A 12,667-nucleotide genomic window follows, 5' to 3' on the forward strand; every position below is an offset into this window, starting at 1 on the left:
AAATAAGATGTTTTTGCTACCTGGAAGGATTTTTGCAATGACAGTTCAGATTAGCAAGATTAGAAATGTTCATCTTTTTCTTGTGCTTCATAAATCTCAAAGGGTATGATTATCTCATGGTGACCACACCACCTACTGTGTATTTTACATAATTGGAAGTTTTTTGGATTTGAACTTGACAGCTAAATTGTCTAGAATAAATGGATGCACTTCTCATCTATCATTAGTATAACAGAAGAGAGAAATAATGGACTGCGTGCTTGTTTAGGTTAGAGAAAGTTAGCATGCTAACCACCACTTGCTCTAGCACTTTGAACACATCCCATGTCCACACACAAAATTGCACCTAACAGCATCCAGCCAATCACACCATTGTTGAGACTTCTTTTGAGTAAAACTAATCACTATGTGGTCCTTCACCTTGGTAATTTCCACTAGAGCAGTTTCAAAATGGAATGATTTTAGCATAGTAGCCCCAATGGTACAAATAGGCCTTCAACTACCATCCTACAGTGCACGAGGCATAGCCTAGATTGCTTGTTTTGGTCTTTCTGCCTTCTACTGCACAGGAGTCAAGTTTGCCAGAAGCCACTTAGCTCTACAAATAGTTCTTCACACACTGTTCAAATTAGTTCCATATTTTCACAGCAGTAAACTTCACTCTGTTTCAGTTGGCAGCATATGGCAGAGGAAGCCTTATTCAGCATGAGCAGAGCATGTTGCAAAAAGTTCTTCCATACTTTTCTATGAAAATAGATTGTTTTTGTCTACTGCACCTTGAAGTATGGTGCTTTTATATGACAAGTAAGGATCAAATGCACAGTCTATTGTACATCGGCACAGGTAACTTTATAACATTTTTAACAACTAAATTTAGCCACATTTGAAACCCACACTTTGGAATCCAAATTCTGCCCAGAAATCAGTGACCGGTTGTTTACTTCAGAGTTTCTTTGTGATGAATAGTAGCCACAGAATGTATCCATCTGTACAAAGTGAGACATTTTATATAAAAATAAATATGTATACATATGTGATATAATGATGAATGTCACTTTAAATAGCGTAATGTTCCTTGTTAATTTAATGCATGACAAATGCATGTATATTGCTTTAAAAAGTTGCTATAATAAGTGTATTTCATCTGTTTATTTAGAAACCTTGGTAAATACCCACTGCATAATCCATTGATAATTCATTCTCATCTCTTAATGCATATAGAAACAAATTGGTTAACTATTATCTTTGATGACAAGAACTGGAAAAAGTAGTTTAAATATTAAAATACTATTGAAATCTTTTCTTTATATTTCACTAAGCATAAAGACTCATTTTTCAATCTGCAGTCTATAAGTATACAATAATGCCTTCTATTAGGTATTTATTTTTTGTATTTTATTGTTAGTTATTTGTGAATAGTATATATTGGACTCTGTGAGATTACCTTTGTATCTCATGAAAACATTACTTTCCCATGAGATGTGGACGAAATTGCTCAGTTAAATGATGCATCAGAAGAAGTTATTCTCTCAATATGGAAAACATTTTAGAAATCACTACAGTATTTCAGTACAGAAAACTTTAAAATTTTCAGGAAAAACAGGGCAATATTTGAAGATTGCTGAACAACAACTGTAGTCAATTACCATATTTGATTTTATTGCTCACCCCTAAGGATTCTAGAGCCTCTGGTGCTCTCTTTATCTATTCTAAATGGTTGAAGAATTGATCTCAATGAGACTACATGCAATACCAGTAAGTGTAGGTATTGTAGACTGTTGTTCTAATTCTACTTGGGGGCAGATTATCGCCCGAAAGAACACCATTGCATATGCCACTGACACCACAGGAATCAAGTGGGCATGGTAAGACCTAGATGGGATGGTGGGATATGAGGGAGCCCTATGGGGGAAGAATTAACAAAAATTCCTTGAGCCTGTGCTTTGTATATAATGTAGATGATGGTGATTATTATTATTTTTTATTTGGGTGGGGGGAGGAAGATAAGGGTGTCATAGGTAGAAATTTCAAGAAGTTGAGAAAATATGGTTACACACAGCACTACTCATGGCTTAGAAGGGCAACTAAAATGATTAGGGGTTTGGAACGGGTCCCATATGAGGAGAAATTAAAGAGGCTAGGACTTTTCAGCTTGGAAAAGAGGAGACTAAGGGCGGATATGATAGAGGTATATAAAATTATGAATGATGTGGAAAAAGTGAATAGGGAAAAGTTATTTACTTGTTCTCATAATATAAGAAATAGGGGCCACCAAATGAAATTAATAGGCAGCAGGTTTAAAACAAATAAAAGGAAGTTCTTCTTCACACAGTGCACAGTCAACTTGTAGAACTCCTTACCTGAGGAGGTTGTGAAGGCGAGGACTATAACAGGGTTTAAAAGAGAACTGGATAAATTAATGGAGGTTAAGTCTATTAATGGCTATTAGCCAGGATGGGTAAGGAATGGTGTCCCTAGCCTCTGTTTGTCAGAGGGTGGTGATGGATGGCAGGAGAGAGATCACTTTATCATTACCTGTTAGGTTCACTTCCTCTGGGGCATCTGGCATTGGCCATTGTCATTAGACAGATACTGGGCTGGATGGACCTTTGGTCTGACCCAGTACGGCCATTCTTATGTTCTTATGGTGTCATGTGAATCCCTGAGGAACACGTTAGTTAAAACTGATGGGAAAGAGAGAGAAAATGATAAATATATTTTGTTTTTTTCAAATAACACTTTTTTTCCCTGAGAGGAGGTTCTCAGATCTTTGAGGATCCCCCACTTTTTAATTCCTCTGTTCTGAAGTATCTCATGATGAGGATTATCCTTCTGGCAGATGACCGAACATAGCTCCTTTAAGAGCAACCAGATGGGTAAAAAGAGCAACAGGTTTTGTTCCCTTCCATCAATGGCTGAATATGTTACCTCTGCAGCTCACCTAATTCCTTACATCAAAGGACTGAGTGCTAGTCTCGAACTATGATACCTGCATTCATTTGTTTTATGCTAAGTATCTAGTTCCTAATCCTGCAAATAACTGCACATGGATGCGTTTCTCCACCAAAAGGAGCCCACTGAAGGCAATGGAGCCAGGTGCAGGTACAGGGATGTGCCTATGTATTGTGAGTTGCAGGATTGGGTCCTAGTCTGCTAGGCTGACCTTTAGTAACACGGGTCTAATGAAGGAAGTGGCTGGGTTAGTGTATTTGACTATAATTTCTCCAAATCAGATGAAACTGAATTCCCCTCTGTGTTTCAGGCGAATACTTCACAGGGATTTAAAAGCCAAGAATATTTTTTTGAAAAATAACCTTCTTAAAATTGGTAAGATTTCCTTACTTTCTTAAATGACTTTTAGTACTATAGAAAATTCCATCACAGATGTTATAAATACGTAGATTTAAATTAGATGGTATCTAGAGGTGTCTAATACAGTGTATCTTTTTTGTGGTTTAGTTCTAAAACTGTGGTAATAGTTTTGTGAATGGCTTTTTAACTAGGGGATGTCAACTTTTCATGCACGAGCATTTGAAAACAAAAGAATATCTTAAGGCATTATTTTATTTTGAACTTGATCTAGACTTGGGAAACAGTGTATATCTTTTCTATAGAAGATTCATGACAAATTGATTTTTCTCCATGTTTTAAAAATCATTGCAAGTTTTTTTTGTAAAATCATTTTATGTCTCCTTATGAACATTCAATATGGATAATTAAAATGTGCATATAATTTAATCTCCAGCCTTTTCTTATAGTTATTGGTATTTATAATAGCTTTTCCAACCATTACACCCTAGATTTATTAATCTTTATCTAAACTGGTTCTTTATTGTTTCAAAATGAAATATTTATAGGAACATATTGCCAAGTCTTGTCAAGACACTAGAACTGATTAAACTCTGGACTCTTATTTTTACAATATGCAGTTGTCTTATTTTCAAACATTGCACAATATTAACATTAATAAAATAATGCTCCTTTTCAAAGTCTTTTCTGGTGAAAGAATTGCAAAAGCAATAACTTTTCCCCCTTATAAAACAGTTCTTTCTTTTTCTGTATAAATGCGTATGTTCATGCACTGCACCTGTTTTATTCCCCTGTGTAAGAGGGACAGGTGTACTGACTCTTATACTCAGTATGTTTGTGTCAATCACAGCCAAATTGTTAGTTAAATTCGTTAGTAATTTTTTTTTTACTTCTTCTAAACATTCTTTTATATGAATGTTATGGTAATGAAAGGTTCCAGACTGATATTGTTGCAATTTGATCTAAACTAATCTCTGATTTTTTACTGCACCCATCACCATGGTGACTAGTTGTCAAAGTCTTCTATTTAAAAGGTACAGCATGCATAGGCATCAGCAGTGCAAAATTCTCCACACTGCCTAGACAATATGCCTTGGCCTTGAACTGTAGGAATCACCTCAATGGGGGAGAGAAAGTTCATTCTCCAGACCCTTTCAATCTTTAGCATCTCTGCTGAGAGTATAAGCAATGTTACCAGTTATTAGTGCTGCTTTCTGTGAGATGGATGGACATTAATCCATGGGTAAAAGGACTCACTCTGTCAAATCAATTTATAATATACCAGACAGCCATAAGATGGAAAAAACTTCTGTTTACTATTAGCTTGGGCTGCATTTGAATCAACAGTGCAGAAGTGAAAAGTTCTCTATCTCATTACCAATACTCTGAGCCATTCAATTACCCCAATTTTTGTGTTTTAAGTGACAGATCCTTGCTGATAATTGTCATAGCTTCACTGATTTCAACAGTTATGAGAATTCACACCAGCTGAAGTTCTGGCCCTAAATTTTTTAAATAATATTAAATTATAAAAAGTTATATTAAAGACACTCAAAGTAATGGGATACAGCATGGCCAGAGGGCAGCAGGAGAGTGTTAGAAGGGAGCCTTATTCCCTGTAAGGGGAAGAAAGTTTGCTATAGATTAACTAGAGCACTTGAAGCCAATTAGAGCACCTGAAGCCAGTCACATGATAAAACCCCCCTGCTTCAATCAGACAGTGTGGGAGTTGGAGCAGAGAGGAAGTGGTGCTGGAGCAGAGGACAGTTTGGAGAAGTGCTGTGGAGGGCTAAGAAGTCCAAGACCCTAGGTAAGGGGCACCTGGCTTGTGCAGAGGGAGGGCAGGAAGCCCCCTACAAGCTGAAGGGCAGGAGAGGGAAATAGCCCAGGGGAAGGAACTGCCAGTTCAAGTGGTTCACCTCTATCCTCAGGGCCCCTGGGCTGGGACCTGGAGTAGAGGGTGGGCCCAGGTCCCTCCCTCTCCACTCCCCTCCTCAAGGACACTAGTGGGGCAATTAATATTCCAATTCAGAGGCAAGAAATGGTGCCCTGAACCCCTGCAAAAGAAGAGAAAGTGCAAGACCCATCATAATAGTGATGGCAATTTGCCACAGTAAGTTTGGAGTTTCTGATTTGATTTTGAGTCTAGATTTTCTTACCTACCTAGTATTTTTTTACTTTTTTTAACTTTTTACAATTTTACTTTAAGGGGACTTTGGAGTTTCTCGTCTCTTGATGGGATCATGTGATCTGGCAACTACATTTACTGGGACACCTTACTACATGAGCCCAGAGGCACTGAAACATCAAGGTTATGACACAAAATCTGACATTTGGTGAGTGAGCAACATGCTGTTTAGATTGGAGTATTCATTTCTTTGTAATGAACAAGTCAATTAAAATGCATTTGTTTTCTAGGTTACCATCTATTTGCTTGTATTATGTGCTTGCTATTTTTTTCTTTAACAAATTTTTTGAATACAAAAGAAGTCAGGGCCACCTGGTTAGAATGCTTGACTACTCCATTAGAACTATTCAAAGGCATTTATTTCAGTTCATAGCTATGTTGCAATTTGGAGTTTTCTTCCTCATGTTTAGAAGTGAGTAGGCTGTTATCCTCATAGGAGGAGCTGGGCCTTTAAGGGGAAGAACAGGTACAGCATCTGCCAATACGTGTCTGGGGAAAGAAGCAGCTTGCTATTAGGCTTTGCAGTCACTGGGATCTGGGAAAGGACCAATAATGGTTCCCCTTGCAAGGGCACCAGGAAGATCCTGTGAGGGGCTTGACTGAAGAAGCCCGGAAAGGGCACAGGGAGGAAGGAGACAGTAGGAGATAATCTTGAAAACCATGAAATAGAAATTGGTAGTTTAAGGACAGAGAGATGCTTTGCAGCACAGGGTCCCAGGGTCAGATCCTGGAGTGGTTGGAGAGCTTGAGCTCACCTACTGTGTCACTTAGAAGTGGTGGTAAAAACCACGGTGCCCAAGGTTGAAGAGCTTTATGAGCCCCTGAGATAAAGGGCAAGGGACCAAGTCGAGATACCTAAGTCTAAGTATCAGAGGGGTAGCCGTGTTATTCTGGATCTGTAAAAAGTGACACAGTCCTGTGGCACCTTATAGACTAACAGACGTATTGGAGCATAAGCTTTCATGAGTGAATACCCACTTCGTCAGATGGATATAGTGGAAATTTCCAGAGGCAGGTATAAATATGCAGGCAAGAATCAGTCTAGAGATAATGCTGTTAGCTCAATCAGGGAGGATGAGGCCCTCTTCTAGCAGTTGAGGTGTGAACACCAAAGGAGGAGAAACTGCTTCTGTAGTTGGCTAGCCATTCAATCTTTGTTTAATCCTGAGCCGATGGTGTAAAATTTGCAAATGAACTGAAGCTCAGCAGTTTGTCTTTGGAGTCTGATCCTGAAGTTTTTTTTGCTGCAGGATGGCTACCTTTAAATCTGGTTTTGTGTGCCCAGGGAGATTGGTTTTTGTATATTGCCATTCCTAATATCTGTCTTGTGTCCATTTATCCTCTTACGTAGGGACTGTCCAGTTTGCTTGATGTACATAGCAGGGGGGCATGGCTTGCACATGGCATATATTACATTGGTGGACATGCAGGTGAATGAACCGGTGATGATGTGGCTTATCTGGTTAGGTCCTGTGATGGTGTCACTGGTGTAGATATGTGGGAAGAGTTGGCATTGAGGTTTGTTGCATGGTTTGGTTCTTGAGTTACAGTTACTATGGTGCGGTGTGCAGTTGCTGGTGAGAATATGCTTAAGGTTGGCATGTTGTCTGTGGGCGAGGATTGGACTGCCACCCAAGGCCTGTGAAAGCAAGGGATCATTGTCCAGGATGGGTTGTAGATAACTGATGATGCGGTGGAGAGGTTTTAGCTGAGGACTGTTGGTGATGGCCAGTGGAGTTCATGCAGTCCTCCCACACTGATAGGGCACAGCTGAATGCATGGAGGCAGTCGGTGGCAGAGGCCAGGAAAGCATACAGTGAGCGTGATCGGAACACACAGGAGGAGTTGCTGAGGCTAATGAGGGCGCAAATGGACATGATGAGGCATCTGATGGAGCTGCAGGAAAGGCAACTAGAGTACAGACTACCACTTCAGCCATTGTGTAACCGCCTGCCCTTCTCCCCATGTTCCATATTCTCACCCAAACATCCAAGAACACGGGGGGGGGGGAAGGCTCTTGGCACCCCACCACTCAACTATAGGGGATGGCCCAAGCAACAGAAGGCTGTCATTCAAACAGCTTTGATTTGTGGTGTGACTACAATAAGCAATGTGGCCTTGTCCTTTCCTCCTCCTGCACCCCACCTGTTATCAAACCCTTTGTACACCTGGGCTTTCTTTTACTAGTCAGCATTGTCAGTGATCTCCCATATTTTTTAATAAATAACGAATGGATTCAGAATAATAGGGACTTTCCCAATTCCCTCAGCCTCTCCTCATAAGTCATGTGCTCCAGCCCCCTAATCATTTTTGTTGCCCTCTGCTGGACTCTTTCCAATTTCTCCACATCCTTCTTGTAGCGTGGGGCTTGAAACTGGACACAGTACTCCAGATGAGGCCTCACCAATGTCGAATAGAGGAGAATGATCACATCCCTCAATCTGCTGGCAGTACCCCTACTTATACAGCCCAAAATGCCATTAGCCATCTTGGCAACAAGGGCACTCTGACTCATATCCAGCTTCTCATCCACTGTAACCCCTAGGTCCTTTTCTGCAGAACTGCTTCCTAGCCATTCGGTCCCTAGTCTGTAACAGTGAATGGGATTCTTCCATCCTAAGTGGAGGACTCTGCACTTATCCTTGGTGAACCTCATCAGGTTTCTTTTGGCCCAGTCCTCTAATTTGTCTAGGTCTCTCTGTATCCTATCCCTATCCTCCAGCGTATCTACCACTCCTCCCAGTTTAGTGTCATCTTCAAACTTGCTGAGAGTGCAGTCCACACCATCCTCCAGATCATTAATGAAGATATTGAACAAAACCGGCCCCAGGACTGACCCTTGGGGCACTCCACTTGAAACCGGCTGCCAACTAGACGTGGAGCCGTTGATCACTACACACTGAGCCCGACAATCTAGCCAGCTTTCTATCCACCTTATAGTCCAATTGTCCAGCCCATACTTCTATAACTTGCTGGCAAGAATACTGTGGGAGACCGTATCAAAAGCTTTGCTAAAGTCAAGGAATAACACATCCACTGCTTTCCCCTCATCCACAGACCCAGTTATCTCTTCATAGAAGGCAATTAAGTTAGTCAGGCATGACTTGCCCTGGGTGAATCCATGCTGACTGATCCTGATCACTTTTTTTCCTCTCCTCTAAGTGCTTCAGAATTGATTCCCTGAGGACCTGCTCCATGGTTTTTCCAGGGACTGAGGTGAGGCTGACTGGCCTATAGTTTCCCAGATCCTCCTTCTTCCCTTTTTTAAAGATGGGCGCTACAGTAGTCTTTTTCAAGTCATCCGATACCTCCCCTGTTTGCCATGAGTTTTCAAAGATAATGGCTAATGGCTCTGCAATCACATCCGCCAACTCCTTTAGCACCCTCGGATGCAGCGCATCCAGCCCCATGGTCTTGTGCTTATCCAGTTTTTCTAAATAGTCCCAAACCACTTCTTTCTCCACAGAGGGCTGGTCATGTTCTCCCCATACTGTGCTGCCCAGTGCAGCAGTCTAGGAGCTGACCTTCTTTGTGAAGACAGAGGCAAAAAAATCATTGAGCACATTAGCTTTTTCCACATGCTCTGTCACCAGCTTGCCTCCCTCATTCAGTAAGGGGCCCATACTTTCCTTGACTTTCTTCTTGTTGCTAACATACCTGAAGAAACCCTTCTTGTTACCTTAACATTCAAAGGCACATTCTAGCACCATTCTGCACTTGCTAAACATGTACGTGAACTGCTACTTACTGCTGTCTCGACTACCTGTATACGGCTTCATGAGCCATGGGAGCAAGGGGTAGGCTGGGTCCCCAAGGATAACTATTGGCATTTCAACAACCCTAACGGTAATTTTCTAGTCTGGGAAGAAAGTGTCTTCATGCACTTTTCCCGACCATCGCACATTGAAGTCAGTGAAACAGCCCTTGTGATCCACCAGTGCTTGCAACACCATTGAGAAGTACCCCTTGCTGTGAGTGTACTCTTTGGCAAGGTGGTCCGGTGCCAAGATAGGGATATGCGTTCTGTCTATTGCCCCACCAGAGTTAGGGAACCCTGTTGCAGCAAAGTCATCCACTATGACCTGCGCATTTCCCAGAGTCACTACCCTTCCTAGCAGAAGGATATTGATTGCCCTGGCTACTTGGATCACAGCTGTTCCCACGGTTGATCTGCCCACTCTGAATTGATTTCCGACTGACTGGTAGCAGTCAGGTGTTGCAAGCTTCCACAGGGCTATCGCCACTCGCTTCTCAACTGTCAGGGTAGGGCTCATCTTGGTGGTATTGCACTTCAGGGAGGGGGAAAGCAACTCACAAAGTTCCATGAGAGTGACCTTACACATGCAAAAGTTTTGCAGCCACTGAGAATCATCCAATACCTGCAACACAATGTGGTCCCACCAGTCTGTGCTTGTTTGCCAGGCCCAGAATTGGTATTCCACTGTATCACATGCCCTAATGCTACCATGATATCCCAATTGCCACATCTCGTGATTTCAGAAATGTCTGTGTCCATGTCCTCACAATCTTCCTTGTGCTGGTGGCTCCTAGTTAGTCTCTGCACATACTGCAGGATAATGCATGAGGTGTTTACAGTGCTCACAAAAGCAGTGTGCAACTGAGTGGGCTCCATGCTTGCCGTGCTGTGGCGTCTGTATAGATGGCCAAGGAAAAAAGGTGCAAAATTATTGTTTGCCATTGCTTTCAAGGAGGGAAGGAGGAGACTAATGGCATGTACCCAAAACCACGTGTGACAATGTTTTTTCCCCATCAGGCATTGAGAGCTTAACCCAGAATTCCAATGGGCAGCAGAACTGTGGGATAGCTACCCACAGTGCACCACTCTGTGAGTTGATGCTAGCCACCATATTGAGGATGCACTCTGCAGACCTAATGCCCTTAGTGGAGACACACACAATCTACTGTATAAAATCGGTTACTAAAGATCAACTTCTATAAAATCGATATAATATCATAGTGTAGACATGCCCTTACTGTCTCATAGCCTAAAATGTCCCATTACCTTCCCAAAGAATGTAGTATTTCTTTAAAAAATGGACTTTGTTTTTTTTTGTGGGCACATGATCTGGGTGATTGCTTTTTTTTTTTTAATATTTAGAATCAGGAAATTCTCTGTAAAAAGACTTTGAACATTGGACTGCAGTTTTATTACTGAATTACTTGGAATCCCTGAAGATTTCTGCTCCAGTCCTCCTCAGATATATTAGTGGCACCTGGGGACAGTTCTAAATATTGAGAACAGATCGTCAAACTTTTAGACACCTAGTAACATTTACTATTATTCACAGGCAATATACTGTAGTATTCAGCTTGTGTCAAGGGAAAAGCCAGGAATCTTGTCTCATGCTTACTGTAACTGAACTGAGAGATTTTATGTCAGATTCTGCACTGTTAATCTGGACCCAATGCTATGAAAGTGTCATTCCATTCAATAAAAAATATTGAGGGGGATTTCAAAAGATATGGGAAATAAGTCATTCAGCATGCAGTGAGATCCTGTTCAAGACATGAATTATCGTTGTTGCGGAGTTGCTATAAGGAGTATTTTATTTTCTTGTAGTATGAGCAGTTTTATCAGTGCAGCTTTCTGTACATTAAACATAAAGGAAGTGGGACAAATTCTATTCATAATTACACCTGTGCAATCCCTCTGTCATTGGGATTGTAGAGGACTAAATAAGAGCAGAAATTGGTCCAGTATATTGATATAGTATCTGTTGATTACACTTCCTTAATGTAAAGCGCCAAACCACACAAAACAGAACTATCACAAGCAGTTTATTCTAGATATTATACCTCTAATATTTCATGGTACTTTTCAGATCTAGTCTTTAAAGGCTGTCTTCTACACAGGATTCTCACTCTTGGGTCTCATGCTCCCAGTGCAACAGAGGACAGAACTCCTAGAACTCAAAACTTTCTGGCTGTCTGAGAAAGGGGTACTGAAGATCCACATGCACCATCAAATGCCAGAACCTCAGCCCTAAGTAACTTCCAGTCAGCTCCTTGTTAGTCATGAAAGCTGAAATCAGATCCCGTCAACCACCATCACTCCAATTCTACTTTGATCTGTGACAGGTTTTGAATTTCTTCTGTTGGTCCCCTCAACCCTTCAGTTAGTCTTTTAATACCTCATCTGTTTTTTTGTGTGCATCTGTTCATCCTTATGCACTTGAGGCTTCGTGGCCCTGAAATGCTGGCCTTGGTGTTAGCTTTAGATTCTACTTGTTAGTCAGTTTGTTTGGAAACCCTTCTTTTCCTGCAACTGAATTGTTAATTTGATTCCTGCACTTTATATTTTCAATTGACATTTTTCAGTGCTTTATGTATGAGGCTTTAACACATTAGGTTCCAACAACAATACTTGATTTTCCATTCTCTTTCAGAGCACTGAGGTTTTGTGTCCAGACCTTAAAAACTTTGAGATTTGGAGATGTTGCATCCTATTCTGTTTCTGATGCTTCTGAATGTTTCTTTCTAGATCCATGCTGAAACTTCTAGATGTTCAATTCAGATATATTTTCCTTTCAAACTACCTTGTGATCCAAGATGCCATCATTCCTCTCATTGCCAGTAACGAAAGATCAAGAGTTTTTAAAAGTGTGAATGTGACAGATGACACCAACTGGTGAGCCTGACTGCTGCATTTTTGAATGAACTTGCTCTACTCTTGCATCCTATATTGATACATTGGTGAAGACACTTCACACCTCTCTCCTCTTCTCCAGGGACTCAAGAAAAAAAGTACAATTGGCCCTAAAATACCACTGACTATACTTCCCTGCCCCCACAATAGAGTGTGATGGTTGAGGTGGCTACGCCTGGTGGGGAGAACTTTATTCTAAAACCCAGTGTTACCTTTATTTATCTGAGGCTGGATAGAAGACTGATTCCATCCAAGTTAATTTGACAGCTGTTTTGACCTTTCATGAACTAGTAATTGAAGGTAGATCAGTATTTCTGTACAGACCCTTATCAGGTTAGTGCAAGCTTTGACACATTTGAGGTTCTGACAAAGCTGTTCAAAAGGACTTTTCAACCAATCAGTATATGAGGAGCTTGTTTTTTTTAATCAAAGCTCATTTTCCTAAGGGCAGTGATTTCAGCTCATAGATCTGCTTTATACTATATTTTACGAGTATACGGTGG

The 12,667-nt window shown here is 41.0% G+C and overlaps 1 protein-coding gene across 6 annotated transcripts in view; it reads left to right on the forward strand.

The window, feature by feature from the left end:
* Positions 1 to 12,667, forward strand: part of NEK11 (NIMA related kinase 11) — a 172,227-nt gene that overhangs the window by 48,086 nt on the left and 111,474 nt on the right. For 5 of the 6 annotated variants that reach the window (XM_050938416.1, XM_050938417.1, XM_050938421.1 and 2 more), the window contains 2 exons: positions 3,263 to 3,327; positions 5,519 to 5,645. In XM_050938416.1, the coding sequence (XP_050794373.1) occupies positions 3,263 to 3,327; positions 5,519 to 5,645 (192 nt within the window). Of the gene's footprint in view, positions 1 to 775; positions 844 to 1,675; positions 1,866 to 3,262; positions 3,328 to 5,518; positions 5,646 to 12,667 lie in introns of those variants that run through there. The other variant, XM_050938420.1, reaches the window with a different exon arrangement.

Source organism: Gopherus flavomarginatus, chromosome 2 (genome assembly GCF_025201925.1).
Source record: "Gopherus flavomarginatus isolate rGopFla2 chromosome 2, rGopFla2.mat.asm, whole genome shotgun sequence".
NCBI classification, from domain to species: Eukaryota; Metazoa; Chordata; order Testudines; family Testudinidae; genus Gopherus; species Gopherus flavomarginatus.